General features: G+C 43.4%; 1 protein-coding gene across 1 annotated transcript in view; it reads left to right on the forward strand.

Moving 5' to 3' along the window:
* The first annotated feature begins 291 nt into the window (after positions 1–291).
* asap2b (ArfGAP with SH3 domain, ankyrin repeat and PH domain 2b) overlaps positions 292–19,054 on the forward strand; it is a 30,442-nt gene continuing 11,679 nt past the window's right edge. Inside the window, exons 1-16 of the mRNA XM_029124985.2 lie at positions 292–567; positions 1,020–1,160; positions 8,278–8,350; positions 11,539–11,684; positions 12,003–12,077; positions 12,703–12,752; positions 13,578–13,707; positions 14,138–14,223; positions 14,345–14,420; positions 15,348–15,434; positions 15,815–15,915; positions 16,326–16,395; positions 16,928–17,015; positions 17,323–17,371; positions 18,021–18,187; positions 18,424–18,557. Of these exons, the coding sequence (XP_028980818.2) occupies positions 547–567; positions 1,020–1,160; positions 8,278–8,350; positions 11,539–11,684; positions 12,003–12,077; positions 12,703–12,752; positions 13,578–13,707; positions 14,138–14,223; positions 14,345–14,420; positions 15,348–15,434; positions 15,815–15,915; positions 16,326–16,395; positions 16,928–17,015; positions 17,323–17,371; positions 18,021–18,187; positions 18,424–18,557 (1,494 nt within the window). The 5' untranslated portion in view covers positions 292–546. The remainder of the gene's footprint in view (positions 568–1,019; positions 1,161–8,277; positions 8,351–11,538; positions 11,685–12,002; positions 12,078–12,702; positions 12,753–13,577; positions 13,708–14,137; positions 14,224–14,344; positions 14,421–15,347; positions 15,435–15,814; positions 15,916–16,325; positions 16,396–16,927; positions 17,016–17,322; positions 17,372–18,020; positions 18,188–18,423; positions 18,558–19,054) is intronic.

The raw sequence follows: 19,054 nt of genomic DNA on the forward strand, positions 1-19,054 counted from the left end.
TACACAGTCTCAAACAAAAGCTGATGTAAAAGTGCTGATTTCCAGCTTTCATTTGAGGATAATTGTGTACAAACTGGTTTTACCAATACCATATTTGGATTCAGATCTAGACTTAAGTGAAAATGCTTAATTGTTCCACTGACGAATTTATTTATTGTGAAGAAAATGGAGTACTTCAAATGGACACTGTCGAGATGGCGCTGCATGTGCGCCCGAAGTCGCTGTAGTAGTCCGGAGTCACTAAGTTATGTCCAGCTCTGTACCCACCTCAACGTCATACATGTCATTGCTAGTGACGCTTCCACGAACTATAGTCGCACATTGAAACTAACAACACGGAAATCTCTGAGACCGACTTTGCTTTCATGGCTAATGGGAAATCTTCGTTTTGTTTTAACATTGATTAAAAACGAAATTCCAAGTCAAAAACCTGAAACGTATGATTTGATTCAACTTTGTTGTTTTCCGAGTTTTGGAAGCGGCAAAGTGCAGACTTTATGACCTGAACGTCACTTGACTTACTGCCCGAGTTCCCAAGCGTTATGAATGTACCATAACCGAGCAAAGGTAAGTTCGTTTTTGTTCTCATTTGCCCAAACATGCCAATTCACTTGTTCATCCCGCCCATTTCCATGGTCAGGTGGAAGCTCCCGGGTAAGCACTCAGTTTCGGAGGTTGTTGTAGAAACTGGAGCTGGTGGGATAGACTCGGATCAATCACAAGGACATGTTGAGGGGATTTAATGACGTTGTTATTGCCTGGCGTAAAACAGACTGTGGAATAATGGAGCATTGTTCTTTCTATATGTTCGTTTAAAGGGACATTTGACTGTATGTGGGTCGGTACGGATACCGTAATGGCAGACTTGGAGTAGCCTAACAACTTCTAGGGCACACATTTATACATCGTACCAATTTCTTTCAACTTCACTTGGTGTGTGTGTGTGCGTGTGTGTGAAACGGACTATTTTGTTCCTCTATTGAGGATAGTGAAATAACCTATTTTATATATATTTAAAGATTGCTAAAATGCCGCCGCCAGAGTTGATCACGGTCACGGCATTTGTGGCTGAAACTAACGAGGACTACAAAGCGCCCACAACCTCAAATTTCACCACTCGAATGGTCCAATGTAGGAACACTGCGGCAGCATTAGAAGAGGTAGGTACAGCCACCGGCCATCGAGGGAAGGATGGAATTTAGTATACGTAATGATATAATATGTAATATGTATAATTTCAAACTGTTTGCTTGTATATTCATGTGTGCGCCTTTACGCACGAGCCGCTTTTGCGCAGAGCTAGCCTATCCTATTTCTTTCCCTTATTTGTGGAGTTAGTTCTGTCGAATATTATAGGGATGCATCTTCTGAACACTAAAGAGGAACGAACGAAATACTTCCTCTGTGAAATCGAAGCATTGTTTTCTGATCCTATTGATGTACCGAACCTCGCCCTGTTAATTTACCAGAACTACCCATTTGTGTCCAAAAACAAACGCTTACATACTATACTCTATAGATTCTATGATAACCCAATTTAATTTAGCAATCTAGACCAGCACTTAAAAGTTCAGCGTCTTTTTAAAAATAAGTATTGTAAGCTAAAAGTCTTTGCGACATATGAAAACATGCCTTTTACCACAGTTTAAGGAGGCCATCTTACTTGTTTGCCTAGTAGACAGTTTCGCTTCAAAAAACGCATGTGGGCATTTCAATGGGCTGGACCACACTTGAACCCAATTTAAACGTGAGTGGAACCACACCTTTAAAATACACAGTTCATATCACATCACATGGAATTGGCTGTCAGTGTCCCGTTGTGTCTCCTCCAGGGGCTGTGGATCATTTTAAACGAACCTCGTTCTCTGTTGTCATTCGGCCTACTGTCATTCACGGTAGACTCCAACCGTTGGGCCTGGTTCTATGGCATTCTTGGCTGCTGAGTCGGTTGTCTTTCAGAGATCATCTCCTGATTGGTCCTGCTAGACGCCTGGCTGGCAATAAGGAAGTCGTGTGTCTGTGCCACCAATGCAAGACTAGCTGTTGGACAGAGTGAATCAGTCATTGTTACATGTGGGGCTCATCAGTGTTGTGAGCTGCTTTGTGTGTTACATTTAGGAAGCCACACATATACACAAACCCTAGCCAGAATTGCTATCATAGTGAGGGCTGAGTGTCCTTAAAAACTAGTTTCCCTACTTTCTAGCCCCTAACCCTAAATGTAAAACTTACTCTAACCCTTTATCTATAACCTAACCTTAACCTAGATCAAACCTTAAACTCAGTATCCTGAATGCCTAATGTTAACCTAACCTGACACCTTAACCTAAACTGTGATGCACACACATGAAATCTGCTTAAGTAGATCTACTTAAGTTTGTACCATGAATACGCCACTTGGGTTGATGTGACTAGGCAGGGGAAGACCTGTGGTCTTCCTTTCTGTTGAATCTGTCAAAACAAGGAAGTGTTTTATTGCAATGGCTTTCTCTGTTTCACAACTGAAATTCTTTATGTAAGACACCAGATGAAAGTGAACATGAGATAAGAGATATGCATTGTGTACCGTCTCAACTGAGACATTGGGCGAAACATAGACGCTCAACCTGAGAATAACCTTCCCAGATAATGCCTAGGTTTTCCACATCTTGGTGAAGGATTCAGAATTTTCTGCTTATTCCTTCCTTATTCTACGAATCCTCCATCTGGGTTCTCTGAATAATCTTTTAAGTGCAGGGAAGTCTTTTTAAAATACATACAGTACGTACCACACAGAGGAACATAACAGGCGTGCAGCTGTTACTCCAGGAGGGAGGAGGTGACACTCCAGCTATCTGTTACTCCAGGAGGGAGGAGGTTACACTCCAGCTATCTGTTACTCCAGGAGGGAGGAGGTTACACTCCAGCTATCTGTTACTATGGGAGTGAGGAGGGGACACCAGCTATCTGTTACTACAGGAGTGAGGAGGTGACACCAGCTATCTGTTACTCCAGGAGGGAGGAGGTTATACTCCAGCTATCTGTTACTCCAGGTGGGAGGAGGTTACACTCCAGCTATCTGTTACTCCAGGAGGGAGGAGGTGACACTCCAGCTATTTGTTACTCCAGGAGGGAGGAGGTTACACTCCAGCTATCTGTTACTCCAGGAAGGAGGAGGTGACACTCCAGCTATCTGTTACTACGGGAGGGAGGAGGTTACACTCCAGCTATCTGTTACTACGGGAGGGAGGAGGTGACACCAGCTATCTGTTACTACTGGGGAGGGAGGAGGTGACACCAGCTATCAGTTACTCTGGGAGGGAGGAGGTTACACTCCAGCTATCTGTTACTCCAGGGGGGAGGAGGTTACACTCCAGCTATCTGTTTCTCCAGGAGGGAGATGGTTACACTCCAGCTATCTGTTACTTTAGGAGGGAGGAGTGTGCTTCACAGGCCCGGGCTGAGCCGCTGCGTCCTGAATGGGTCCCTTTTCCCCGCATGGTTGGCTACTTTTGATTGGACCCTCTAGGGAATAGGGGGGGATCAGTGTTGAGTGTCATTGTCTTCCGGCGTTGTGTGGTTGGTAGGGAAAACACCCATATCATTTGAATGAATAGAACAGGCATTCCTGGAATCTACATTTGAATTAGTTTCAATCTTATCCAGAGATATGGTACTTTCCATTACTCAGCAGGGAGGACAGATGATGAACCTGTTGGTGGAAGCTGGAGGAAGAGTAGGAGGCCAGGATGGTCAGAATACACCTGAAGGAATATGAGGCCAGGATGGTCAGAATACACCTGAAGGAATATGAGGCCAGGATGGTCAGAATACACCTGAAGGAATATAAGGCCAGGATGGTCAGAATACACCTGAAGGAATATGAGGTCAGGATGGTCAGAATACACCTGAAGGAATATGAGGCCAGGATGGTCAGAATACACCTGAAGGAATATGAGGCCAGGATGGTCAGAATACACCTGAAGGAATATGAGGCCAGGATGGTCAGAATACACCTGAAGGAATATGAGGCCAGGATGGTCAGAATACACCTGAAGGAATATGAGGCCAGGATGGTCAGAATACACCTGAAGGAATATGAGGCCAGGATGGTCAGAATACACCTGAAGGAATATGAGGCCAGGATGGTCAGAATACACCTGAAGGAATATGAGGCCAGGATGGTCAGAATACACCTGAAGGAATATGAGGCCAGGATGGTCAGAATACACGTGAAGGAATATGAGGCAAGGGTAGTCAGAATACACCTGAAGGAATAAGCCAACAGGAAGATCCTCAAAGCAAGATTTCTGGAAGTCCTGGTTAATTTGGGAAAGTTCCTGTATTTTTCCAGCATGTAATCAGAACAAAGATCTAGTTCCAACCTCGTCGGCCTGCCTGTCTACAAGGATTCTGGGAGAGTCCCTGGGGCTGCAGTAGCGCTGGCCTGTCCCAGCAAGCTCTGTCTCTTCCAGCCTCTGTGGTCCCAGCATGTCCCTGCCTGCCCAGCTTGTCTGCCTGCTCACAGGCCTCCCTGTCTTGGTTGGAAGGGTTCCTGTCAGCCAGTCCACTCAACCATGGGGGCTGGGGGAAGTGTTTTCTTTTGTAGTTTAATGGTGTCCAAAAAAAAAACATGTAATTGGTCACACATACAGACACACTCACTCACACGCCACCTAACCATTACCTTACGAGAGAGAGAATAACATGTTAAATAGACTTATCTTGGTTTGCACAATCATAGTGTTTGAATTTACACTGGTGGTTTTGAGATGCACCACGCAGGATTGTGGCCGTCAATAGAGGGGAAAAGTAGTGATATGCATGTGCACCGCGCATAAACTTGACACAGTTCCGACACACATTTTTACACTTGCAAACCTTCAGTTGTCTCCATCAAAATGGGGAGCATGCCACCTTGGAAAGTGACGTCTTGAGCGACCGATATCTGCAAGTTTTTCACAAGGAAATTATCAATGTCTTCTTTGGAATGTCTCAGAAAATGTCACTTAAGTCGACCTCCTTGAAGTGATTTTCACAACTTAACTAAACTTGGGAAAAGTAAGACCTACTGAGCAGGCCTAATAATGCATCCATCATAGTGATGTGTCCACCATAGTGATACATCCACCATAGTGATACATCCATCATAGTGATACGTCCACCATAGTGATACATCCACCATGGTGATACATCCGCCATAGTGATACATCCGCCATAGTGATACATCCGCCATAGTGATGTGTCCACCAAAGTGATACATCTGCCATAGTAATGTGTCCACCATAGTGATACATCTGCCATAGTAATGTGTCCACCATAGTGATGTATCCACCATAGTGATACATCCGCCATAGTGATACGTCCACCATAGTGATGTATCCACCATAGTGATACGTCCACCATAGTGATGTATCCACCATAGTGATACGTCCACCATAGTGATGTATCCACCATAGTGATACATCCACCATAGTGATACGTCCACCATAGTGATGTATCCGCCATAGTGATGTGTCCACCATAGTGATACATCTGCCATAGTGATGTATCCACCATAGTGATATGTCCACCACAGTGATACATCTGCCATAGTGATGTGTCCACCATAGTGATACATCTGCCATAGTGATGTATCCACCATAGTGATATGTCCACCACAGTGATACATCCGCCATAGTGATGTATCCATCATAGTAATGTGTCCACCATAGTGATACATCTGCCATAGTAATGTGTCCACCAAAGTAATGTGTCCACCATAGTGATACATCCGCCATAGTGATACGTCCACCATAGTGATGTATCCACCATAGTGATACGTCCACCATAGTGATGTATCCACCATAGTGATACGTCCACCATAGTGATGTATCCACCATAGTGATACATCCACCATAGTGATACGTCCACCATAGTGATGTATCCACCATAGTGATGTATCCACCATAGTGATACGTCCACCATCGTTTCTAAAGACAATGATGTAGAGTGGAAATGATCAGAGGTGTGGTGTTTGCCTGTAATGACAGTGGTATAAGAAAATGTCTGGCAGAGCAAACAACGATATGCTGTCAACATAGCCAAAATAAATAAAACAAAATTATGACAATTTCATGCAGAAGCATTTTAATACAGACAAACATATGGGACCAGCCTTCTTGATGAATTCTAGATGCATAGCATTGAGAACCCAAGCAAACATCAGGAATTCAAGTTTTAAATTGGCTGTAGGTTATTTCAAAATGGCTAATTTAACAGAATGGCAGTAAAGCTTGTAACAGTCACATTCCCAACACAGACACAGACATCCAACATGTAATTACATTGTCCTAACCTTTAACCTTGTATTGTTGAACCAAAACTGCGGTCCCATCAGCTATACCAGCTGGGGAAACAAGAGAAACACAATGAACAAAACTGGAGTTCCCCACCCAAGGGCTGTTCTATTCACTCTATTTCTATTCTCCAGACAGTGGGTTGCGCTGCAGCTGTGCGGTGACTCAGAGTTCTCCCTGGCTGACTAGGAACACAATGCCTGTGGGCTACATGCACAGCTTTATGACCACCTTTCAGTATCTCCACAACAAACAGAGTCATCATTATTCAGGGGTTCTGGACCACACTGTAGAGCCGCTGGAGGCAGGGGTTCTGGAACACACTATAGAGGCACTGGGGGCAGAGGTTCTGGACCACACTGTAGCGGCACTGGGGGCAGGGTTTTTGGAACACACTGTAGAGGCACTGGAGGCAATGGTTCTGGAACACACTATAGAGCCACTGGAGGCAGGGGTTCTGGAACACACTGTGGAGGCACTGGGGGCAAGTGTTCTGGACCAAACTGTGGAGGCACTGGGGGCAGAGGTTCTGGACCACACTGTAGCGGCACTGGGGGCAGGGTTTTTGGAACACACTGTAGAGGCACTGGAGGCAATGGTTCTGGAACACACTATAGAGCCACTGGAGGCAGGGGTTCTGGAACACACTGTGGAGGCACTGGGGGCAAGTGTTCTGGACCAAACTGTGGAGGCACTGGGGGCAGAGGTTCTGGACCACACTGTAGAGGCACTGGGGGCAGAGGTTCTGGACCACACTGTAGCGGCACTGGGGGCAGGGTTTTTGGAACACACTGTAGAGGCACTGGAGGCAATGGTTCTGGAACACACTATAGAGCCACTGGAGGCAGGGGTTCTGGAACACACTGTGGAGGCACTGGGGGCAAGTGTTCTGGACCAAACTGTGGAGGCACTGGGGGCAGAGGTTCTGGACCACACTGTAGAGGCACTGGGGGCAGAGGTTCTGGACCACACTAGAATGAGACTGAGTGTATCTCTCTTCTGGTTTATAAAAGGACCTCTTCTGTGGTTATATGTTTTTTTGTGCACATACAACTAAACAATAAACATACCCATTGAATGAGCTCAGCTCATCTAGCCCAATGTATTTCAATAGTTATTTCATGTTGGCCGTTACACCCCCATCGGGTATCCACAGTGCCCCCGTCTGGTTTCCCAGCAAACTATTTCCTTGTTTTTCCAACCTCATCTGATCTACAAGCTTCATACATCAGAGCCGGTGTGTCTTCAATGGCACCCTCCCTGTGTTAACTACTGCATGGGCCCGGCCCGGCCCGGCCCGGCCCAAAAGCAGTGGGAATAGGGAGCCATAAGGGAACCCTGCTGCGTGGCTGTCTGTTCCTCTAGCGTCGATGCCTTGGTTCAGCCGACAGACAGCGGCTCAGCTGGCGCCGTGCCATGCCTGCGCTGTCACTGTGTAAACATGATTAAGGGAGGGGCTCAAGGCTGTCTGGCAGTTCTCCTTGTCACTACGCTAATCTCGGGGAATTCACACAGTCACATGGGGCTGGGAAATGGGAACTCTGTGGGTTTTGATGTGTTAGTGGGTATTTGTGTGTGTGTGTGAGGGCAAAGAGATGCGTTCATCTATTCACATTCTTATGTAACTAAACATAGCTAATAGTTGAGTAATAAGGCAGAAGGGGGTGTGGCCAGGTCTTAGGCACGACATAAAGAGGAGTGCCTGGATAAAGCACTTATCATTGGTGTATTCGCCAATATACCAAAAAAAAACCTGAGATGCCGCTAGAGCTAGAACAGTAGAAAGGACTTTTTGTCAATCATCATTCAGGGTTCTTTACCCGACGGTTTATATTACATCTGGTATACTGTTCATTTACAGAAAGAAAGAGAGAGATTCATTGGAGGGAAAGATATCACTAAGGAAGTGTTCCCAGTCTGTTGGTCCCTTACATGTCTGTGCCTCTGCTTGTCCCTCCAGGTCCTGGACCTGGACCGGGGTGTTCTGTACAAGATCAAGAAGTCTGTCAAGGCCATGAACAACTCTGGGCTGGGTGAGTACCGCACAGAACCGCTCAACACAGAACCGCACAACACAGAACCACACAGCACAGAACCACACTGAGCCTTACAGAACCACACAGCATCGAATCACATTTAAACTTTCAGAACCACACAGCACAGAACCACACAGCAAAGCTCAGAACCACACACTGCATAACATATTCAGTGTATCACTACACCCACTGACATCAGCCTCCTTTTAACATGCTAACCTCTGACCCCAACCCTAACCTCTGACCCAGTATTGTGCATTGTGTTGGTATACACCATCTGAATGGGATGAGCTATAAAACTGCACCGATGGAGGATGGAGGTTAACGCGTCATAAACAATGACAATTCAAATGTTTGAACAAGAAGTGTATGTTTATCTTGGTGCACACAGTCTCCATGTAAACACAATTCCAGCCTTGTCTAAATGTGTTTTCAAATTTAGACAAGGCTGCAATTTAATGCGTGGTCTGGTGAAGACAAATTTAGACAAGGCTGCAGTTGTGTGACTACATGTAGTCTGTTTGCACCAAGATAACCTTACACTTCCTGTTCAGACATTGCCATTGTGAAACATGAATTGTCAGTTCCACCATCAAGCAAACAACTTGACAAATTGAGGGATATCAAGGTACTCACTGTATCAGGTACATGTCTTTACAGTGGATTTTATAACAACAGGTGACTTTACAGTGAACATAACGACAACAGATATCTTTACTGTGAGCTTTACGATAACAGATGTCTTTACAGTGGACTTTACAAAACAGATATCTTTACAGTGGACATTTACAGTGGCAACAGTTTAGACAGAAATTGCCACATATTGATTTAACCATTTATTGGAGAGCTGTGCAGAGCAATGTACATACAATGTCTTGGGTCTGCTTCTCTGGGGTAACTGCCAAATCATGATGGTTTATACAACACTACGAACAGTAACATCACCATTATATTATTAATAGCAATCCCTACAGGTAATAATCAAGGTACGGAGTACCAATACACCCCACAAAAGGAAACACACAGAGAACCAATCAGGTGGGGGCAGGGGTGGTGGTATTTACTATGGACTTCACGTGGACTTCCTATTTACAGTGGATTTCACGACAGCAGATATCTTTAAAATACGACACTAGATATCTTTACAGTACAACAACAGATATCTTTACAGTACACATTATGACAACAGATATCTCTACAGTAGACTTTATGACAACAGATATCTTTACAGAAGACTTTATGGCAACAGATATCTTTACAGTACGACAACAGATATCTTTACAGTACGACTAGATATCTTTACAGTACAACAACAGATATCTTTACAGTACACATTATGACAACAGATATCTCTACAGTAGACTTTATGACAACAGATATATTTACAGCGGACTTTATGACAACAGGTGACTTTACAGTAGACTTCACCCAGAAGGGAAAATTGTGAAGATGGTTCAAAACCTTATTGGTGTTACAGCAGTGCTCAGTATTTTACCTGCTGTCAACACTTGAGGATATGGTTTTTTTGGGCCTTTGGTGTGCCCAGCCTGGAAATTAGACTAGGAGAACCATACTATATTGGCATGAACAGGAGAGTTCTGTGTCCAGACTGGTGAAGTGTAACTACTCAGAGAAAGACTCATAGTGAAAGGCAAAGAGATGTGGGGGAAGGGAGAGAGAGAGGAGAGAGAGAGGAGAGAGAGAGAGGAATGAAAGAGGAGAGCACCTCACCAACATTCCGCTCATTCCGCACACCTGCCTTGGCAAGCCTAATGAGCTGAGGTTCCTTTAGTAACACCAGTCCTCTCACATGATGTGCTGAACCTCTCGATTCGGTGAGACCCAGTGCCTTGTCCTCCCTGGCCTCGACCTGCTCCACCCTGCCCTGAAACCGCAGTGCTCCCAACTGGGTTGTGCTCCATGTAGTTATTTACAAATTTCAGGGCCTGATAGTCACAGATCTAATGGAGTGAGAAGTGTATATGCTGGAAATAGCTCAACGCCATGGTGCAGAGGCTGCTGCTGTGTAAACTAAATACACAGGGTTTGTAACACCCACATGGCTCCATGGACCTCTCACCCGCCTGTTTGGCTCAGGAGCCCATTGATAGATTCTATTCATAGGCTTGGCACAACTTTACATGCTGTTATGAAAAGGGCTGTGTGAACGGCATCGGGAGGCTGTGCTCAGATCGGATTTGTGCTATTTCGACAACTCCTATTGCGAGTTGTTTAATGGGTCACTTACAGTAAGGCGTTAGCAAGACTACAGGGAACAGAAATTTGCGGGATCAGGGTAGTTCACAGATTTTTGCTAAAATGTTTGTACTATGTAATTATACCAGCTAAAGCAGTCAGGGGAACAACTGTCATCCTGTTTCTGGATCATGTACTTTGTTCTGGTGAACTTCCTGCATGGTCCGGAAGAATCACCTTATCCAAGCTTCCTGTCGTTCTGAGAGAGTTCCTCTGTAGTGTTGCCTCATTGAGCTGTTTGTTGCTCTTCGCTCTTGCTCAATTTAAACAGCCAGTCCAATTCTGATCTATTGACCAATCAGAGCAGTTTCGCAAAAGACCTGACGTGAAATTATCTTACATAAAATCATTGTGGAAAATCGGAATTGGACGGCCTGTGTGAACACAGCGTCTGTGGAAGACCCACTGGATGAGTTCAATTCAATGCCTTCGCCTTCCTGAAGTTTAAACCTCCTAATAGTGTTAATGTTTATTCATCGACCGAGTGTGGTCATTTTACTGGTGTCGTCGATGTTGAAAGTGAACCGTAAAATATGAAATCTGCACAATAAAGCTGAATATCACCGGATTGCAGATAATAGAGACTGTAGAGCATTTTTTATTGTTTTTTTTATATGTGCTGTGACTCATTATCAGGCAGCCCCATTCTTCCAAACTTACAGGCAACTTCATACATTCTTACAACTCTGGTCCTCTCTCGCAGTCAAGCTATGAAAACAAACGAATGCGGTCGGTGAAATGAGCAGTTATTGAGCAGAAATCTGAGTTGTGCTGGCTGTGTTAATATTGCCTGTGTGAAATCTGAGTTGTGCTGGCTGTGTTAATATTGCCTGTGTGAAATCTGAGTTGTGCTGGCTGTGTTAATATTGCCTGTGTGTGTTCTGAGTTGTGCTTGCTGTGTTAATATTGCCTGTGTGTGTTCTTCTTAGCCCATGTAGACAATGAGGAGCAGTACATCCAGTCTCTGGAGAAGTTTGGAGAACACTTTAACTCTAGAGAAGACACAGAGGTGGGCTCAGCCTTCTCTAAGTTTGCGGGCTTCACCAAAGAATTGTCCGCCCTCTTGAAGAACCTGGTGAGACCGAAATTGCGCACACACACACACACAACCACACAGACACACATTAGATAGTGCAGGAACTTATAGTTGTAACATTGTAGATACGCATTTCAAGTTTCATGTCTTTTGTAATCAGCTCATTTGAGGACATTGCCTTAAGTGTCTGGCTGCCCAGTTGCTAGTTTTTGAGTGTGAATTATCACACCATGACTTGAGTAATGTGTGACAGCAAAGTAGGCTTGTCACTATTTCCAGTTAACTGTCTGTTTGTCTCACTCTCACTATCTATCTCTGTCGGTCTGTCTCTCTTTGTCTCTGTCTGTCTGTGTTCAGTTACAAAACATGAACAACATCATAACCTTCCCCCTGGACAGCCTACTGAAAGGAGATCTGAAAGGAGTCAAAGGGGTGGGTCAATCAGTGTGTGTTATTTGCATAACTAGTCATTACCATAACTATGAGTTGATGATGAGTTGACCGTACCAGTCACAGCCATAACTAGTCAGAGGAGGAGTTGACCAAACCTGTCACAACTATAACTAGTGACAGCATGAGTTGACCATACCAGTCACAACCGTAACTAGTCAGATCATGACTTGACCAAACCAGTCATTACCATAACTAGTCAGATCATGAGTTGACCATCCCAGTCACAACCATAACTAGTCAGAGAATGAGTTGACCGTTCCAGTCATTACCATAACTAGTCAGAGCATGAGTTGATCATGCAAGTCATTACCATAACTAGTCATAACTGAGTTGACCATCAGTCACAACCTCAGTGGCACAGGGTAGAGAGAGGGTGGACCCAAAATAAGCCATTTTGAACACACACAGCCATTGGCTAGACCTCATGACTCATACCCCCAACATTCAAAGAATGCATTGTAAATTACCTTATGAGCATGTGACTGACCTTTAACCTTCAATATGGACAACAGCTTTGTGCCAGATTAAGAATCATATGTGTGTCTGCTTTTAGAATGTTGGGTTATTTCTTTTTCAGGATAATTATGTTTAATTTTTTCTACAGGATCTAAAAAAGCCTTTTGATAAAGCCTGGAAGGATTATGAAACTAAACTGTGAGTTCGAACCCCTTCACGACTCTTTCATTTGTACTGCCATAACAGCCGCATGTAGGTGTTGATAAAACCTGGGTACTTACAGCTCAGAACCACAAGGAAAATGTGATTGTGGTGAGGTCTGAAAAGACTTGCCCCTAGTTTTCATGACAATACATAAATCACATTGTTGTGAATGTTGATTCTGACATTCCTTTAGTCCAGAATGAACAAGGACAAGGGTTTTACCTTTTTGAAATTCTACTGTACGCCCTGACAGTGTATTTTCACTGTGATGTTTTTGTATGTTTATTAGAAGAATTACTTAACATGGTGATTGTTTTTATGCTCCGTTTGTGGGTGAGTCAGTTTTAGGTTTTAGGGGAAGTTCACACATTTTAAATGTGAACTTCCTCTCGTATAGGTTATGAAAGACCAAGGGTTTGGTCAGGCTTCATATAAATGACTGATTCATATAAATACTGGTTTGAGGATTATGTAGGGACAGAGGTTGAGTAATTCATCTGTAAATGAAATAAATTGAATAACTCAACTATAAATGACAGAAGCTTAATTACTCAACTGTAAATTAAAGAAATTGAATAACTCAACTATAAATGACAGAAGTTTAATTACTCAACTGTAAATTAAAGAAATTGAATAACTCAACTGTAAATGACAGAAGTTGAATAACTGAGTTGTATATCATGAGTACGTTCTGAAATCATCTGCGAATGAATGCAACAGTAGAGTTGATTTCTGAAAGGTTTTACTTAATCCAATAATCCTGTGCTTCGTCATCATCGTCATCTTCACTGTTACCTCTGCCCTCTGTTGTCCCTGCAGCACTAAGATAGAGAAGGAGAAGAGAGAGCACGCCAAGCAGCATGGCATGATCCGGACAGAGTTCAGTGGGGGAGAGATCGCTGAGGAGATGGAGAAGGAGCGACGTATCTTCCAGCTCCAGATGTGTGAGGTAAGAGGAGGGGCAGCATTGCAGCACATTGACTCAAACATCTCTTGTGTCTTTCACTCGCTATCCCCAATAATGACAAATAACTCATTTAGGAGGGCTTCATGTTTTATTCAAAAGCCTGTTTACCGCAGTTATTTGAGGTATCTCAAAGTGCTTCAGTGGAATTTTCAGGATATACTTCAACTTCAATCCCTAATTTTAATTCCTGAAAACATTTATTCACTATAATTGTTTGAATTTGCTAAGATTTGCATAATTAGCAAAGAAATTGCTAATTACCAATCACTCTCCATACCATGGCTGTCAATACAACTGCTGAATCTGATTTCAAAACAAAGCTAGCACGTAAACCACATTTCCTTAAATAGAATTATTTTTTATTTTGCCTTTGATGTTGCAACTTTAACCAAGTGTACTATTCTGTCTACAGTATCTTCTGAAGGTGAATGAAATTAAGACAAAGAAGGGGGTCGACTTCCTCCAGAACCTCATCAAATATTTTCACGCCCAATGCAAGTATGTTGTAGTTTGTCTCACTATGATTCTCCTATGATCCTTGGAGTAAATCAGAGGGTTTGGCTGACTGTTCTAGACTGAATATACTGTTCTGAATTGACTTATTCCTCTCTCCTCACAGCTTCTTCCAGGATGGGTTGAACGCAGTGAATAACCTAAAACCTTACATTGAAAAACTAGCTGCAGACTTGACCACTGTGAGTCTCTCAATTCAATTTCAATGTAATGTGGGAATGTAAAAGGGCTTTATGATTGAGAATGACAACAGTAAAGAAAGAGAGTGATATGGGTTATGTGGTTGCTCTTCCTTTATAGCAATACATCAGAAATGGTTCTGCTGTGGTAGCACATTGAGGGACTTCACCTTAGAAATATGTGAGAAAGTGCAGCTCTATTTGTGGGCGGTGTGTACACAGCCTGTCAACAACAGGTCTACGTATGGTGGCCTCCGTCAATAGCAAGGCCATGCTCACTGAGTCATGATTTGTCTTGATGTTGAGTCTCAGTGGTCTGCTATTCTGCCACTGTGTACTCTCAGATTACGACAAGGTAGCATTCATATCGATTTCGTTTTTTGGTTGATTCCAGCCTGTACGTCAAATCGTTTTAATAATTTGGTTGTTTGTGACTTTGTTGCTCCTTTGGGGTCTGTCTTTCTGTGTGTGTGTCTCTCTCTCTCTGTCACTTTCCCTCAGTTTAAAGCTTAATGCTGCCTTTCTAAAGTGAATTCCACAAAGTGAAATCAAGAAACTTTCCAAACCTTCACCAACCGGCTCAAGGTTTACATAGTGTCACAATGGAGCCCTCATGCCCCACACAGTTTTACGTAGAGTCGTGTATTATTCTACTTGGTCTGTTAAGACCAAGTGTTTGGCAGTATTGTGCTTAAGTGGGTTTTCTTTGAGGCTTGAATTAGACAGTTCATCTGAACACATCACATTGAATTCAAGTATTCATCTGCAAAGTCAGTGCTAGTAAGAAAGCGACATTTAGTCTCCAAGGTCTCCATGTTGTTATTGAAATAAAAAAAAAGAGTTTTCCGGATATTCTCTTTGGATATTGCTATTATTTCACTACCTGTGTCAAGCTCAGGTGACTCACTTGTCCCACTTCCTGTTTCTCAGATCAAACTGACGCAAGATGGCGAGAGGAAACAGCTGAATGAGCTGCGAGATGTTCTTAAGTCCTCCTTACAGTGTGAACAGAAAGAGGTGAGCTCTTAATTAACACATTTAAGCGAAGCCGACCCAAGACGTGCCACGATTTACGTCAATAGGTCTTTATTTAGTCTAAACATTATAATATTTGGCCTTGATGTGGCAGATCCAATATTGTCACCTCAGATTTCTCCAGGAAGGTACTTTATCTTAGTTTGAGGTGAAAAACATTTTGCACAGATGTTCACCTGCACTGCTAGTGGAAACGACGCTATACAGATCCAACCGCGGCTTTCTCAGCAGGGCTGCACAGAACTGCATAGCACTCTTATTACATGTATTATAGCAGTGTAGAGTAGGAAGGGAAAACATTGTGCATTGTGAGAATCACAACTTTAAAATGTGGGTGTGCGTGTGTGTTCCTGCTTCCCTAGGAGTCCCAGGCCAAACAGACCGGATACAGCCTCCATCAACTACAGGGCAACAAGGCCCATGGAACAGAGCGCAGTGGCATACTCTACAAGAAGAGTGAGGGGTGAGTGGGCGGAGCCTCCATTGGCAACATGGCCGCCGTTTGTTTTCTTGTCAAAAGCATAGACATTTGGTTTAGCTACAGAGGGATACACACTGAACAAAGTAGTGTGAGACACGTCTTTTTGATGAATTTTCAATCAGAAAGTTGTATTTTCAACATGTTGCACTACAAGGGAAGTGCCGCTCATTGAATGGGCAGGTTTGTGGATGCGGTCTGTTGATGATGGAAGCGTTATGCAATGTTGAAGCCATTTAATGAAGGTGGTGTGGTATGTGACACACATACTGTGCATTTACGGAGGGGTTCTCCGGCACGATCCAGCGGTTTGGTCGCCATAGAGGCATCTTATTCGTTAAATAGGAACAGAGAAGTGTTCCATGGTGCTCTAAACCGTCTTTCTTCTTCCCCAGCCTCAGGAAAGTGTGGCAGAAGAGAAAGTGTTCGGTGAAAAGTGGATTCTTGACCATCTCCCATGGCATGGTAACACACTTCCTGTTCCTGTCTTCTCCCGATTGGTCATAAATGTTCCTTGAGTGGGCTTATTGGTCACTCACTTTCCTTAACGGAATTCTGTGAGGCATGCTGGTCTTGCCAAATGCTGTGTAGCACAGGCAGATGGTGGCGGCTTAATTAGGGAAGGCAGGTTTGTAGTAATGACTGGAAGGGAAATAATAGGATTAAACCCGTGTTTGATTCCAAACCATTAATTCAATTCCAGCCATTTCTACACGCCTGTCCTCACCTCCTCAGCCTCCCTGCTGTGTGGAGGTACTGTTGAGGTTTTTATTCCACTGGATGATTGTGTGACATTTTGTCCTGTTCTTTGGGCATTTTTAAAGTCAGTAAGTGTGATTTTCTTTCAACAAGACTGAAATAAAGAGCAAAATAATAAATGTCTAAGTTACAGATGCCCTCTAATCTCTAATGCCCTCACTCATTGTAAATGTTCTGTGCCTTTTGTTTGACTGCCTTCTACAGGTTAACAGTGTTATTCTCTGGTCCTCTCTCATAGGCTAACGCACCACCAGCTAAACTCAACCTACTAACTTGTCAAGTGAAGCGCAACCCAGATGAGAAGAAAAGCTTTGACCTCTTCTCACGTACGTGGAATAGCACTTTGACACTACCTGATCCCGTAAGCTTACGTTTATGCACTACAACGTGTAGTGTTTAAATGTAAGATTACAGGATTGGGTGGCTTTACGAGGCTACCAAACCCATTCAGCCGTCATCTAAATGTGTAACTTGAATAGCAAGACCGGAAAACTATTTATTTTCCGGTGTTATTCCTTGTACCCTGGGAGATTTACTGAATGGCTGTTTCTTCAATCTAGTCACTTTGCACCTCTGTAGATGCTTCTTAATTAATATGCAATCAGTCAGTCTATGCTTTGTTTTCTCCCACAGATGACAGGACATATCACTTTCAAGCAGAGGATGAGGCAGAGTGTCAGATGTAAGTACCAGCGGGGTTTCACTGAACACATCCTGTCTTCATTTCTCCATTCTGGTGTTTCTGGAGTGTTTCTGTGTAGCGAGAAATGCCCAGTTGTAGTGAATTGAAGGTTTAACATACCCAGGTCTTGATGTGCTCGTACGAAAAATGTATCTATATCTACAAAATAAAAGTTCTGAAACCCGTCCGTACCTCTGTAGACATTCAATAGAAACATAGTTCATACATCACTACGTGATATTTTATTTTCTATGTTTTCCAGCTGTTGCTCTTTGAAGAATGTTAGCATTATTGACTGTGTTTATAGTTTAAAATGTTGGCTATTTCAGTCTATGACTTAAAGATGTCTCTGCAAAACACTGGGAGATGTGGTAAACCCCCTCGACCACTCAGAATTCCTGCCTACAGCATTATACAATATAAAAAGAAAGGCATAAAAATGTGTCTGTATGAATGGGGACTATATAAACAGTTCCAAATCATCTTCAGGACAAACACTGCAATTCCTATCTGAAAGGAATATCAGACTGTCTTTCACATTAATCCCCACGAGGCTGTAATTAAAAAGAAATCACTGCACTACACAGAGAACGGGTGTCAGTTGGGATGCTGCGTCACCTCTGGTTATCTCCTTTGGCTTTGTTTTCAGATGGATCTCAGTCCTGCAGAACAGCAAGGAGGAGGCCCTGAACGATGCCTTCAAAGGAGAACAGGACGAGGGAGTGGACAACATAGTCCAGGAGCTGACCAAGGCCATCGTCAGCGAGGTGAAGAGAATGAGCGGCAACGACATCTGCTGTGACTGTGGAGCGTCCAGTAAGTCAACCCGGGGAGCATGCTGGGAAAAGCCAACGAGGAAGCACTGTGGTACACCCCTCATGGGAATTTCCTCAAAAATGAAGAACCGGGGGTTTCACTTGGCAAATGCATTCTGATATCCTTAAGTGGAAGTGACAGGCTTTACGAACCTCCTTTTAATCTCAAAAACGCAACAGGTTTGCATTTGCTGTCCTACCTGACGATTACCTCTGGTAATGTCCCTCTGTCTTCAGACCCCACCTGGCTGTCCACCAACCTGGGGGTTCTCATCTGCATCGAGTGTTCTGGAATCCACAGGGAACTGGGTGTCCACTATTCCAGAATACAGTCTCTAACCCTGGATGTCCTGGGAACGTCAGAGCTCCTGGTAAATGCATACAGCACGTGACGATACGGTTGTACTCTACAAATCTGGGTTCAACTACTGTTGGAAATGTTTCAAATGGGTTTTGTTATAGCCAGGCCAAATGGCCATAATGATAGACACTGAGGAAACTCTGTCAAGCGGTCTTGATTACTTCATAGTGTATTTGAACCCTGCTCTAATTGCATTAGTAGTAGTATTTTTGTAGGATTAGTAGTATTATGATAGTAGTTGTATCAGTAGCATTATGTTAGTAGCATTAGTAGTAGCGTTATGTTGGTAGTATTAATGGTAAAAGGGGGATAGTATTTTTATCAGTAGTATTATTTTAGTAATATAGGTAGTAGTAGTATTTTGTTAGTTTAAGCTGTAATATCATGATAATAGTTTATGAATAGCGCTATGCTAGTAGTATTAGTTGTAATATTGTGGTTGTAGTATTACAAGTAGCCAACATGGTACCAGATCTGTTTGTTTGTTCCTGCCTTTATTGAAAGTCA

The sequence above is a fragment of the Esox lucius genome, chromosome 14 (assembly GCF_011004845.1).
Source record: "Esox lucius isolate fEsoLuc1 chromosome 14, fEsoLuc1.pri, whole genome shotgun sequence".
In the NCBI taxonomy this organism is placed as follows: domain Eukaryota; kingdom Metazoa; phylum Chordata; class Actinopteri; order Esociformes; family Esocidae; genus Esox; species Esox lucius.